We start from the raw sequence: 14,375 nt of genomic DNA on the forward strand, positions 1-14,375 counted from the left end.
TGTGCAAAAGGTAATTTTAGCAAATTTTCAACTGGTCTTAGGATTTTGATCCGTTCTGTATGAAAGTTACTTTCAGGACAATCTGAGATGAACACGTGCTGTTTATCTTAGTGGTGTTAATACAAACAGCCCTGGCTCTGCCTGCCCTGACGAATCTTTTTCTCCTCATGTTGTAATAAACAGGCCATGAAACCTAAAGCCGCGCTCTGATTGAATAACTTTATTAGACAAACAACTTTATTCCCCACATATAGAATTTGATAAAACATATCAAGGCAGCAGCAGCAGAGTTTTGTGGTTAGCAGCTCCAGCTGGTCAGTCCAGACTCTCAGGCAGACGTGAAGAACAGCATAAGATAAAGACGTCACATGAAGGCACAGTTGGCCTCCTTAGGAAGGTCCTGGAAGAAACAAAGCCTTTGTTAGATCCTGATCAGATCCTATCACTCCACTCATGCAGGCGTTAAAGTTAAAGGAAGCGCTATCGTGCAGTTAGGCAAAGCAGGGGTAGTTTTATTTTCACTGAAGGATGTCTGCCCAGCCTTTCTGAAACTGTTACAAACCAAAGACTTTTCCAAAACCCAGAAACATGACACCTTTTTCAATTTAAGCAAAGCATTATTGTCCAACTGGTTTGTTTTCCTGTTCCATGTGGTGTTGTTGCTACGTTTGTACTTGTTCATTAAAAAAATCCCCTGATGAAGTTATACTTTTAAAGTTTAAGTACACATCTTGATATCAGTTCAGTAAAAGCTTTAATTTGGACAGAAACAAACTTAGGATTTGCCTATTTCAGGCCTTGTACACACGTAGCCAGGTAATGTTCAACACTGAATATACTCTCATTCACTTTTGAAACTCCAGATCTGCTGTACTACGAGGCTCGTTATCAACTCGATAAGTGAATCTGGCTGGGATCTGTGCGTGCACACATAAAATGGGCATGGTTAGCGGCCCCGGAGCATTATCCACAGTGGAGAAGAGAGCAGCCTATTTTACAGCGGAGGAGCAGCAAATAATACTGCAAAAATACGAGGAGTATCGCAGTATTATCCAGGCCAGGAGCAACACGACTGTGGCCACGAGAAGCCGGAGGGATTGCTGCAAAAAAATCGCTGATTCTGTGAACGTGTAAATTTCCTAAATGCAGATATTAATAGACCTATCTCATCAGGTGACGACACGGCCAATTAGGTCCTTATTCATTCATGTTGTCAGTCAGTGTGTGTGTGATCAGCATCATATCCGACCTCATAATTAAAAAGAGTCCACTTTCCTACAAATCCCAAGGAAAACTCTCATTATAGGCAGTTTGTATTGCAGATGCAATAGCAGTGGGGAAAAAAGGACGTGGGAGCAAATAAAAAATAAATATAAAAACATCCTTCAAAGTGCTCAGTATGAAAGATTCCATTTGCACACATTTCTACTTTTCCCTGACAACGTCTCAGTTATGATGATCAGTAAGATATTGTTTGTTCACAGCCCATAAGAAAAATGTTGGTCCAAAAAGACAGGGGGTGGTCCCGCGCTGGAGGACTTCACTCCGGCTGAACTAATTGGTGACTGTGCGGTCTTTAATGCCCGCCCAAGAGAACCGATTGGTCAGCGGGCGGTCTGTCACACCCCGTGAGCTCTTATCCTGGAACTTAACCTGCTCCGGACCAGGTTTGGCATTCAGCATCAGTTACCAGGGCAACGTGTCTGGATAAAAAGAGATCCACATTCGTAGTACGGATAACCCGAAACATATCCAGGAAGTTATCTCTCTAAGAGATAATCCAGCTTCGTAGTACAGGCCCCTGGTTTCTCTCTTGCATTGATCTGAGATGGATGAGTTTAAGTTGTCTTGGTTTTTGCTTTATTTCCTGAGTGCATGCTCCAGATCTGTCTTTCTAACCTTCTTTTCATGTTCCAAACATGATATGGAAACATGTGGAACATGCACAAAAAAGCAAAAAGCAGACCAAGGGAACTTTAGCCACAGACAGTAGCCTTGGATTAGGGGGCTGTTGGGATCAGGAAGTGGACCACAAGAACGGTAAAGCAGGATGAAGGGTCTACATTCTGTCACAATGGGAGCAGCTGGTTGTGCAGCAAAGGGAAACTGCAGGTTAAAGCAAACTGTAGGCTCTGCTCGCCTCACTGCTTTCTAACATCTCTCTGCTCACTACTGAATCATTTTACACGTTTGTTCACTGTGTTTACAACTGGTCAATACTCAGGTTAAGGTCAAAACTCTGGTTTCAGATTAACCCGTTTACACACGTAAGCTAACAGAGCTATTCCTGTTTATATGGTGTCACGATCGAAACAGCAACGCACAGAGAACATCATGATGCAAAGCGCATCGTTTCCACTTCTTCTTCCTGTATCCATAGCAGCAGCAGCATGGCTAACTTCCTGTACTCAAACAACCAAGATTCCTTGCAAACATAACATGAGCAGAACACAGAGTAATGTTCCTTTGGATGGAGATTTCCTGATAGGCGTATACATTACAAAATATTCAGATTATAAAAGGAGGAACCCAGGGGGAATGTGCACATGAATGGTTGTCTGTCTATGTGCCAGCCCTGTGATTGGCTGGAGACCAGTCCAGGGTGTACCCCACCTCTTGCCCCAGCAGGGATATGCTCCAGACACCTGCAACCATGAACAGGATAAAGGGTTCAGTAAATAAATGAATGAATGAATGAATGAATATGAGAAAAAATTTTAAAGGGTCAAAAGGGTTTTTGGTGTTTACCGGCTGTGTGCAATTAGGTTATTGCTAATACTCTAAAAATTAAAGGGTTACTGACTGCATGTAAACATAGCCTGTGTGAAACACACAGGAAGCAGCAGTTTCTAGAGCAAAACAAATAAGCCGTGCACCGGAGCAAAGCAGGTGGAAGCAGCAGCAGCAGGGAAATGCCTCCTCACTTACTGTGCAACACACTGATCTCTGCCCTCAAGAGACAGAACAACACTTCTTCTTTTTCTTGGGCTGAAACACAGTGATCAATTCACAGAGAACAGCATCAGTGTGTGTGTGTGTGTGTGTGTGTGTGTGTGTGTGTGTGTGTGTGTGTGTGTGAGTGTAATATCATGCTTACGGGTCTACAGTGAGCTCCTTCCAGCGTTTTCACAAACTCCTCATACTCCAGTTCAGCATCTCTGCCCTGCACACACATCCTGTATTCGGCCATTTCCTGGAAACACGTCACATGACCCAGATTGAGTTATGTTTCACATTGTTTGACAGATTCTAAACATCATGATGAAAACAAACTCAGCACCCCTCCATTCCTTAGCAAAGCCTAAACAAATACTGAGCTCCTTCCTCCTCCTGCTGCTGGAGCAGAGGTCTCCTCAGCTAATGTTACAGGTAACGGACCAAGAAATGTAGAAGACACCTGAGAATGTGTGCGTTTATAACATATGTGTCATTTACCTCACGGTTTCGGTTCAGGAGCAGCACCCTGACGTCAGGAATGGGACCCCAGCTCTCATGGCCCTGCAAAACCAGGTCTCCAGATTTAGCCTCTGTGCCTGAGCCCTCTGCCCAGATCTAAAACACACATATACATACATACACACACACACACACACACACACACACACACACACACACACACACACACACACACACACACACACACACACACACACACACACAGTAACTTAATTCCAGTGAACCTGCTTTGGAGAACAATAAACAGCTCGATCAGATTCCCCTCTGAGCAGCTTTCAGTGAACGTCTTTGTGCAGAGAGAAGGTGAAAACACAGCCAGAGTTACGCACTGTGAGTGACTCCCCACTGGCCAGCGTGCAGGACAGAGGGAAGTGGAAGGAGATGTCCCTGGAGTCTTGGCACATCCTCCGAACCACCCAACCACCGAGCGGCTGGTCCTGAAGCAGCAGGGAGGAAGAGAGATAACGGTTTACTCCACAGATCTACCTCTGCTTTAAATAACCTACATTTCTGTCATCATAAAGTGGATTTGAGCGTGATCTAAAACTGAAAACAGATTTCTTGTAGACTGCAGGATTCTGATGTTTGAGAGATGAGTTTTAGAGTCTCAGCAGGCCACAGTCAGCAACAGTTTTCTAATTATCCATTTTCATCAAGCTTTAAAAACAGTAACTGATTTCCTGATTATAGTCCTCAATGCAAGCAAAGCTCTGAAATCATAAGATCCTACATTTCCCACAATTCAACCAAATCTTAACCTGAAAGGACGGCGCTTCTTTGGCAGGATAGGTTTAACTCTTATCACTTTTAACTGTCCTTTGTTGGTAAATGTAAGCAGCATGAGTATAAAAAGAGCCTCACCGTGTCAGACTTATTCTTCAGTCTGATGTATTTCCCCTCCACGTGGATCTCTGTCACACTAACGCCGCCGCTGCCCCCGTGCTCTGTTAGATGACTGGACATTTTGAAAGCTGGTGAGCTGCCTGAGCCTCCTTCATGTTTCCTCTTCTTCCCTCTGATCCTGCAACTGCTGTGTTCATGTGTTTGTGGCACAGCTGGGTGTTGGGAGGAGCTGGGCGACACCTTCAGTCTTAAAAAAATAAAACCAAAGACCTGAGGAGCTGCTGAGGAGTCGCTGGAGGTCGTAATGAGTAAATGTGTGGAACGGAGCCCCATACCTCTGTTCCTCCATCTCCAGCATCTTTCTGTAGGCACTGATCTCCATATCCAGAGACAGCTTGACCTCCAGCAGGTTCTCATACTCCTCCAGCTGGGAGTTCAGCTGCCTGCTCATGCTTAAGACCTCCTGATCCTTCTGACCAAGTTTCTGCTGCCAAATCTCCCGCTCCCTTTCAAAAGTCCTGTCCAAGTCCTGAAAGCGGCTTTCCAGTGACAATTTCTGCAAGAGAGAAGAGACTTGTGTCAAACTTTTACATTTCTTAATGTTTTCCACCTAAAGACTCTCCATCCTGCTCCTCAGAGTGTAAAAGCATCCTGAACAGCCGTCTGCTGGTGGATCAGGTCAGCTTTCTACTCAGGTCAGTGTTCTGTAGTAATAGGGTACAGACAAGATGTAGACACTGTTAAAGCAGCAAAATAGATTTAAACAAAGTTTCTTTAGTTTGAGCTCCCATCCAGAAGTTTAGTATACAGGAGACACTAACAAGAAACCCACCAAACCAGACACTGCACTCTCTTTAGTCAGAAAATAGCAGTAACAGGTTGACAGAAACGTAACAGTGACCGCTGTAGTGAGAATTATGGCCTCTGTGTATTGGGCCTGAGCTGGAACCACGAGGCCAACCAGCAGCGCTCAGTGCACGCTTGGTTTCCAAATCCACACTGGCTAGCATAGCTTTACATCATTAACATTAACTTTTAACTTTTCTAAAATGCAAAATAATGAATCTCAAACATAGGGAGTTTGAAGTGAGGTCCCCACAAAAACTGCTCCCCTGGTGGTTGGCTGCAGTATTGGTCAAAAACTGTCTCCCCAGTCATTCCAGATGGGCCGTGGTCAAACTTCAAAAAATAAATTCACCTGGTAGACATGTTTCTCTCATCCGTTTGCTGTTTTGAAATGAAGATATTATTGGGCTGTGTTGTGTTCAAGTTAGGGATGTCCTGATCCAATACACTGGCTGGTATCAGCACCCAATATGGCTATTTTTTGGGAGGATCAGATAGCATAGGATTTCCTAAAGTGATCAGGACCAATCCAGTTCACATGTGTTTTCAGCACTGTCACGTTTTACGGCTGCTGTAAATCAAACTACATTGCAAACATGTCTGCTGCATGGGACTGCTGAGGCCTATATCATGAAGCAGGATTAGTGTCTCAGTGAGATAACTTCAGGGTTAACTCTTGATTACCAATAGCACAAAGCCGGTTCTTTTTTTATCAGAGTAGATCACCATGGTGACCTACTTCGAACAGCTATCCTGCTCTGGAGCAGGATACGTTGGAGGTTGAATCTGATCCTATAAAAAGCTCCTCCCACTTGCCAATCGGCTTCTCAGAAACAATGGCCTGCCCTTTTCTCCCACACCTGGTGGACAGAGGCGCACAAGTTGTAAGAAGAGCTTTACAAAGAGAAAGAGTGTTTAAAGATCGATCAGATCCACTCGATCAAAGCGATGATTCGCTGTATGAGAGGTATAGGTTGTGACGATCCTGTATTTGTTTTTTGTCTACTCCCATGTTCTTCTGACTCCAGAAGGATTACATCTGGGAGAATGACATGATAATTGGAATACACGCAAGTCATTTGCACAGTAGCATTTATTATTTTATGAGATTTAGAAGTGTGATCACTATCATACTGAGCCACTGATGAGTAACTCAGGCTTTTACACAGTCCGCTATGCGTTGCCATGCATTTTGCCTGCGATTGGCCGCTGCTACCGTGCTACCGTGTTCACTCCTCCTTGTGTTGCTGCATTATCAGCCGCTGCTCTTCAGCAGTGAAGTATGGAGCTTTCTTAATCGCTCATGATTGTGATTGGTCAGCTGCCTCTGAGCCTTCCTCTTATACATGTGCGTTCACGGCTCTTGATGAGACAATCCTGGGTTGAGTTACCGTGTTGATAACTTGCGTCGTGCTATCAATTATCCTGATTGCCATTGTTACGGTTACTCAATCCTGGATCGATGCGAGTTACCGCGGATAAGTTGACCGCGCTTCGTGCTATAGGCCTCTGCTCCTTCGAAAGCAATGATAGTAAACAGCATCTAGCAACATTGGTAAAGTGAGTGTTCCTCGAAGAGCTACCAACAGGGCTTTAAGACAACAAATATGATTCGTCATTTACAACAGAATCACCCAACGGAGTACGGAATTAATCAGAGAAAGGTATCAGTATTCCATCGATATCTGCAAAACATATCATGAAAAATCAAATCGGAAGTTTCTTGTCCATTTGTTCTTACAGGTAAAAAATTAGGTATTAGGCCATATTTAATGATAACGTTCTTTTGTAGTTTTCTTCGGAAGTAGTGAGATATGTCAGGAGAAAGAGCCGAGAAGAGATTAGACTTTCAACAGAAAAAATATATTTTCCGTTACGTGGCTTCACTCCGATTTTCTGAGTCTCTCTACTGCTCAGACTCTGGCTGCCAATGGCAGCGCCTGTGGCAGGGGGAATTTCAAAACTTCAAAACTGAACAAAGGTAAAAGGCAGAGCCACTGAATGTTGGCTGACAGTCAACAGTTAACAGGGTCACAATTCCCTCTGAAACACCAGAGCAGTCTATAAACAAGTCATATTAAAGGCAGGGTTGGCAGTCCTGAAAAACTAGCATGAATTTGACTGTAGCATCTCGTCAGGACTCCTCCCAGCCCCTCCTCCCCCTCCCCTTGGAGCTCCTTCAAAGCAACGCCCCCGCTCACATGCAGATTCGCGACTATGATTGTGAATGACTGAAAGACGGACTCAGCACATCATTTTAGGTTTTGCACTACATAGAGTCATGTCTCATTTAGAGGTAAGGAAACACCAAAACGTTACAACGTGAAGCTTAAAAAACAAACAAACGTGGCTTTGTCAGTACTCACGACTGTCATGCTAGAATTGTCCACTTTTACCTGTGACATGATATCAGGAGTAAAGCTATAATACAAATAGTACATGTACATTTTCTCTAGGACTTACCAAATATCACAGTTTTTTTTTTCTTTGCTTGTCAGAGCCCCTGTGGTGAGAGTTTATTAGACTCTGATCCGAACTACAGCCCAGAGCAAAGTACCCCATCAGGTCAGAGGGGACATGCCCGAGGTCGAGCGAGAGGGGCAGTAGTTGGAGGCAAGGGAACAGAGCAAGAAAAGAAAGCCTCTGTCTTTCTTTCCTTGCTCTGTTTAGCTGGAGGAGCGGCAACGGGAACGGGCAATCGAGGTATAGGTAGCTTCTCCGCCGTTCTGCAGCGCTGCTCCTTCCTTCTCAGCTCGGCCACGCACTCTGAATCATGAGCACGCCAGTGAAATGTACGCGCAGGAGGAGGGCAGAACGGCGACGGGATTTGATTGGATTCCAAACAAGGTGTCCCTGGAAGACGACTGGTTGGTGTTTTCCCTGTTTTACTCCTGCTGTAGACAGCGGATATTTTCCTCTCTACTTTAAGAACACATCATGTATTTCTTGCCATCGGTACATATAGATCATTTTAACCAGCATAACAAAAAGTATATCTAAATCAAACTACCAATTATACCTCTAACAGAGGAAACTCTGAATCTAGATTTGACTTTGTGGAGTTCAAAAAAAAGTTGGTTTGAAGCCGAGGTTATCACCAAATATGGACTCATTATGGAAGGTAAATAAGAAGAAGTTTAATCATCATTAACAGAAACAGATTTTATGTTCAGACCTAACAGTCTGAACATTTCCTATGGATAATGTAGCCATAAGCATCCAGGGGATAATCCTTTCCCCTTGCTGATGTCTGCCATCGACTCACAGTGGAAAATAAAACTGGGAGTTATTGCCCGTTTCTCAAAGTTTTTTAGTTTAATTTACCTTTTTGGGGGTGAAACTTGAGAAGTTGACAATCTTTCCTGTTCCTAGAGTTACACGACCAGACACAGTGAGGCAAGTTTTGTTCTTCCTCCCCAGATGTGCTCTTCTCTGCACCCTCCCTGAGTAACACACCTGGTGTTTTTAACCACTCTGAACTTACTTCTTTCTGCACCTGCTGGAGCTGGGAGCTGAGAGTCTCCACCTGTAATCTAGCTGTTTCAAGATCCTCTTTGGTGGCTGACGCAGCTCTGCTTTTCTCCACTACGGCCTGCTGGGCATTCTGCAACTGTGGTTCAGTTCAAACAAACAAGAAAACTGGTTTCAGAGGTCTTAAAGACTCCAAATTTAAATTAAGAGAGTATGAATGAAGACACCTCTACAGGAGGTATGTTCTGTTTCTCACCTTTGAACCGAAGTTTCTATCCATCTCTTCTTTGTACTGCTGCAGCTGAGACTCGTGGTCCTGGCGGAGCTTCTGCATTAACTCAGCGACCTTACTCTCAAATTCTCTTCTTCTCCCCGAGTCCAGCTCCACCAGACGACTCTCATGTCTGTTTCGGATTTCAAAGATCTGTGGCAGAACACAACAAGGTGCAGAGGTGTGTAAATAAGACCAGAAGGCCTGAGGAAATACAACTGATGCAAACAATAATATACTTTTAATGTTAATCCAGATTACCCAGTCCTACAGGCACACACAGATGTGTTGGACACAAATGGAATTTGGTCACTGGGGTCAAGGTGATTGATTCACTAGATTGATGCTGCAGCGTGTGTGTGTGTGTGTGTGTGTGTGTGTGTGTGTGTGTGTGTGTGTGTGTGTGTGTGTGTGTGTGTGTGTGTGTGTGTGTGTGTGTGTGTGTAGGACCTGCTCACTGATGTTCCTCTGGAGTTCCAGCTGCTCTTTCAGGGTCAGCACCTGGTTCTCCATTTCAACTCTCCTGAGGATCTCAGAGCTCAGCTTGTTATTTGTGTCATCCAGTGCATTCTCTACCTGGGAACAACACACACACACACACACACACACACACACACACACACACACACACACACACACACACACACACACACAGAATAATATACTGCACATTTAACAAACCATGATTACGGTATGACTGTTTCTGTCAGGGTTACTTGGAAATAATTCAGTGACAGTAAAACAATAACAGAAATGTCAGGTCAATGAAATCTTTAAGCAGCAGCCATCTCTGAGAGTGATGCTGTATCATCACAAAGTTCACTTCTTAAATATCTGAGTTTTTTTCTCTTTTTTCTGTCAATTTTAGTCCCTGGTTAAAACTTTCCAGAGAACTATTCAGTACCCAAGGCCCCTCGTATGAATGAGACAGACTGTCCAAATCAGACCAAAAATGCGTGGAGACGGAAATAAAGGTTTTTACAGAGACAACAGCCACAAAGACCATTCAGCAGAATGAAACCTCAGGAGGAGAGGACCAGGGATATGTGCATGTATATATATATAAATTATAAATATCCGGACAGAAATATATCCTTTGATCTAATGAGACATTTAAAAAAAAAACTGTCAACATAGGCATATTGTCCTGCTAAACTGTTTTGAATTACTGAAGCCTTATGTCTGATGTTTCAAACTGCAATTACTTCCTCCTGAGTCCAGAAAGACTTTATATGACATGATTCTTTTCAGCGGCTCCTAACAACTCAGGCATGTTAATCAGTCAATCAATTCATGACTGAGAACTGAAAGCTGCTTTGTATTACAGGAATGTTTGTAAAATTAGAGAACGTTGCCACTCAAATCAAACCTTACATTTCTCAGCTGTTCCTGCATGTCTGTGAAGTCCTCGTTCAGCCTCCTGTTGTTGGACAGCAGCTCGGTGCACTCCGCCTCTTTGGCGCTCAGAGCAGCCTCCGCTTTCTTCCACTGGGATAAGGCATTGGCCAGGTCGCTCTCATCCTTCTGGCTCCTGAAGAAATCACATCATTGTATGTTTCATGTCCATCCATATAAGGGGATGTGAGTGCAAATAAGGTTAGATATAAATAGAGCAGACTGTAAACAGTGTCTGGAGCAGCTCTGTGCAAACAGACACTGTTTGAAAGTTGATTTCTCTCCTTGTCAACAAGAATGTAACCTTCACCGTAAAATACAGAGCTACATTATGACTGAATGGCTGAATTAAATATAGGCTATGTATTTATGCATGCATGCATTTTATGTATTAGTAATATCAAAGTGGACTGAACAAACAGAGATAATTTTTTAAAGAGTTCCTTAAGTTTGTGAATCTAACTCCAAACTGGACTTCCATGGTATTTTGGGCTCATGTGCGGTCACACGCTTCGTTCTAAAACCTCTACCTGGCTTGAAGTTTCCTGTACTTGTCGCTCAGATTTCCATAGTCGATCTGCAGCCGGGCCTTCTCCCCAGCCACGCCGTCCAGACACTTTCTGACATCGGCCAGCTCCTCCTCGTACAGCCGCCGCAGGCTGCCCATCTTCTGGCTCTTCGTTTCGTCCTTTTCCTCAAGCTTCAACAGCATGGAGGACCGCTCGCTTTCCAGCACCTGGACCATCTGGATGTAGTTGGCCAGGCGGTCGTTGAGGGATCGGAGCTCATCTTTTTCCTGGATGCGGGACAGACTGGTCGGGCTGGACGGAGACGGGCCGGCAGCGCTGCGGCGGCTGGCGGAGCCGCTTCCACAGCTACCGTGGACGGCGGGGGTGGAGGTGGAGGTTGTGGAGGCCATAGCTACACGAAGCCAAAAGTTTTTCCTTTTCGATAATAACAGGTAATGTGCTGATAACCGTCACAGTGAACCTGCTGTGGAGTTCATTGGTCTGCGCAGCACATGGGATCGTGGATCAGCTGTGCTCCAATCAGAGCTCCGGGCTGAGGAGGTCCACAGCTGTACTGAATCACACATTATGAGTCAGCGCTCTCTGATCCGACAAGAACCGGCCGTCAGCATCATATGACCCCAGACCCCTGCACGTTTCCGGTTAGGATTGTAAAAATTATCAGCTGTGTCCCAATTCAGGGGCTGCAGCCTACGGAGGCTGGATTTGAAGACCGATTACGTCACAGCGGTGCGTCGGAGGCTGTCCCAATACGGAGGCTCCTCCAAATGCGGCCGACGAATCTGTCCTCCGTTTCGGGGGCCGCGAAGGACGGGTTTGGTGAATCCTTCATAGCCTCACATATCCCAAGATTCATTGCGCATGAACGCCGAACATGATGGACACGGCCGAACTCCAAAAGGAGTCCTGATTTATACAGATATGAAGGATTTCTGGCAACAACTATGTGATTGTGTTTTTAAAACGTGAAAGAATATTTTGTTTTTCTGTGTGAAAATGTGTTGTTTGGGCTCTTTTCAAGTAATATAAAGTGGAAAAACAGTTCTTTATGAATCTTCTCATTATTTTATAAAAATATGTCCATAAATGTAAATTCTCTTGGGAAAAAAACTTACTTGGAGTTTTTATTTATTTATTTATGTATTTTTTTACAGGGAATTCACAAAAGACATTAAATCATTTCAGCAGCTTTTATTTTATACTTATTTATTTATCATCCCCCCAGCACTTGATCAAATGTTGAAAATGTACGTTGTTGCCTTACTCTCATGTAAATGGTAGATCTATACTCTATCAATAGGGATAATAATAATACAAATGATATAATGATAAAAATGATGATAATAATAATGATAATAATAATAACAACGCAATAAAAAGATAGTAAAAATCATCCTGTTTAAATGTGAGGTTTTGGTTTACGTGTGTTTAAAAGTAATGTAAAGCCTGACAGGTGAGGGCGGTGCTGTGTGACGTCGAGGGTGACAAACAGGAAATGCTTCGTAGACCAGACCGTCTCAATTCAGTTCGGCCTTTGCGGTCTTCGCAGGCTATAAAGGCCGGGTCCTCCGAAGGCTACAGCCTCCGTAGGCTGCAGCCCCTGAATTGGGACACAGCTATCATGTTGACTATTTGTGTGTGCGCATGCGTGTGTGCGCATGCGTGTGTGCGCATGCGTGTGTGCGCATGCGTGTGTGCGCATGCGTGTGTGTGTACAGACAGCACAACAAGTTTTTGTTTTCACAATGAAGCGACACACTGCCTTACTCTCTCAGGACAAATGTGTGCAAAACGGCACAATGTGTTAGATTTAACAGGTGCTGTAGAAGCTCAGGGACACGTGTGTTGAATTAATCAAAATTATTTTGTATATAGCTATGTTCCTTTGACACATCTACTGTGTCAAATCAGTCAACACCAAGAGTGTGTGATATTTTTAAGCAAAAACTTGTAAATTTGAAACAAAATCTGTTTTTTTTAGTCTTTTTCAACAATGACAACTTTGATTCCAAAAATATTGTGTAATATTTTGTACATTTCTTGGCCCTTTTCGGGACAATATATATAAATATATATATATATATATATATATATATATATATATATATATATATATATATATATATATATATATATATATATATATATATATAGTAAATACACTTCTCAACAGCAGAGAGATAAAGCTTTATTTCAGGGAAAGCCAAATATATTCCTGAGAAAAACGAGTCATTAAGGAAAAGAACACTCCATGTTGGGGCTGTTCTTGCTTCCTCAGAGCTACAGAATAAAAAAGATGGAGAATTGCTTGAAGAAGGCAGAGGAAGGAGATGGACAACAGCTATGCAAAAGAAACGTGTTTCTCAGCTCACATTCTTCAGTGAAACACAACAGAAATGTTACAGGAATTAACTCTGTGGTACGACGCCAAGAGCGGTACGAGGCCCAGCCAGCAGCCAAAAAGTCAGGGTAGATAGAAGATTAGGAGACGACTTTGAGGAGAACCTGCCAGCTTGATGATAGTCACTGGAGTCACTGTTGTTACAAAGTTAGCACAGCTCTTTTCCTGACAGAGGGAAAGACTGCAGCATCTGGATGAGGTGAAGGAGACCTCAGAGAAGACGCCTCGGCCTCAGTTTAAGACGCCACAGGTCCTTATCAAACAGCTACAGGACATGGAGATAATTGTGAAGTCCTCAGAAAAGAACAGACAGAGCAGGTGGAGGACATCGAGCAGCATTTGAAGGATGTTCAGCTTCAGCTTGCTGCTATAGAGAAGTGCTTCTATCAGGAAATTAGTATAGTTACTAAGCCAGGCTGGAGAATCCCATCCAAAATCTCAAACACATCAAACTACCTGAGGACACTGTGGTCGAGGTGTCTCCTCAGAGGAGTTCTTATTGGTACTGTAGGCTGAGGGTGAGATGACGCTGTGGATGCAGCAATTGAAGTTTCAAGGAAAGGATCTGGGTGCTCCTCTGTACAGTCTACACTACATTAAATGACCCATACACCATTGCTACAAAAGAGGCTACACAGTCAATAAGATCAGCATGTTGTCTTGCCTCCGATCACACGTCTACACCATCACAGCACATCTCCAAGCTATCAGCAACAGGACCTAAAAAGTCATTTGATGTCCCTCTGTGGTGGATGGGTTCAGCTGACACAGTGTTTGTTGTTGGTGTAGTCCAATGGTCACCAACCTTTTCAAGCCCAAGATCTCTAAACCCAACCTGTGTGAAACAAAAGACCTACCTATTGGGGGCTTTAGGAAAAATGGACAACACATAATGTGTTTTCTGTTTTAAAAAGCCTATTTATATGAATAACACTTCCCTTCCCTGACATTCAAGTGTTGTAAACTGTTTTGCTTACTTGCTGAAACAATGGGCTGCTTGTTAAAACTTTACCTTTTACATTCTGAGAAAACTGTAATTTGTGTTTAATGAGCTCTCAGTCAGTGCCATAGTGTTAACATCAGTTACAGTCGCATCTGTACATCTGTCACTTCTAAAGCAGTATCACTTCAAAACACCATTTAATAGACACACAAGTTAGTA

At 43.5% G+C, this 14,375-nt stretch overlaps 1 protein-coding gene across 2 annotated transcripts; it reads right to left on the reverse strand.

Moving 5' to 3' along the window:
* Window positions 1–205: 205 nt before the first annotated feature.
* lmnl3 (lamin L3) lies at window positions 206–11,507 on the reverse strand. Of its 2 annotated transcripts, XM_074666720.1 has the most exons (12): window positions 10,813–11,507; window positions 10,262–10,418; window positions 9,338–9,463; window positions 8,873–9,040; window positions 8,630–8,755; window positions 4,635–4,855; window positions 4,318–4,546; window positions 3,786–3,893; window positions 3,436–3,552; window positions 3,098–3,193; window positions 2,929–2,988; window positions 206–400 (listed from the first exon to the last, which is right to left on the reverse strand). In XM_074666720.1, exons 1-11 carry the CDS (start codon window positions 11,199–11,201, stop codon window positions 2,953–2,955), a joined length of 1,773 nt encoding a protein of 590 aa, XP_074522821.1. In that variant the 5' UTR covers window positions 11,202–11,507; the 3' UTR covers window positions 206–400; window positions 2,929–2,952. The 2 variants fall into 2 exon arrangements, with proteins under 2 accessions (XP_074522821.1, XP_074522820.1); XM_074666719.1 differs by lacking the exon at window positions 2,929–2,988 and having other exon boundaries at window positions 10,813–11,506.
* Between the last annotated feature and the right edge of the window lie 2,868 nt (window positions 11,508–14,375).

Source organism: Halichoeres trimaculatus, unplaced genomic scaffold, assembly GCF_033239565.1.
Source record: "Halichoeres trimaculatus isolate MK-OKI-2021-1 unplaced genomic scaffold, fHalTri1.1 fHalTri1_scaffold_3, whole genome shotgun sequence".
Taxonomy (NCBI): domain Eukaryota; kingdom Metazoa; phylum Chordata; class Actinopteri; order Labriformes; family Labridae; genus Halichoeres; species Halichoeres trimaculatus.

Bases quoted from the DNA above. Each gene is read 5' to 3' on its own strand.
- lmnl3 (XM_074666720.1), bottom strand. From the start codon at position 11,201: ATGGCCTCCACAACCTCCACCTCCACCCCCGCCGTCCACGGTAGCTGT. The intron at 9,041-9,337 runs GTCCTACACACA...GTTCTGCCACAG, and splicing joins AGAGGAACATCAGTGAGCAG to ATCTTTGAAATCCGAAACAG. The intron at 8,756-8,872 runs GTGAGAAACAGA...ACTGAACCACAG, and splicing joins ATAGAAACTTCGGTTCAAAG to TTGCAGAATGCCCAGCAGGC.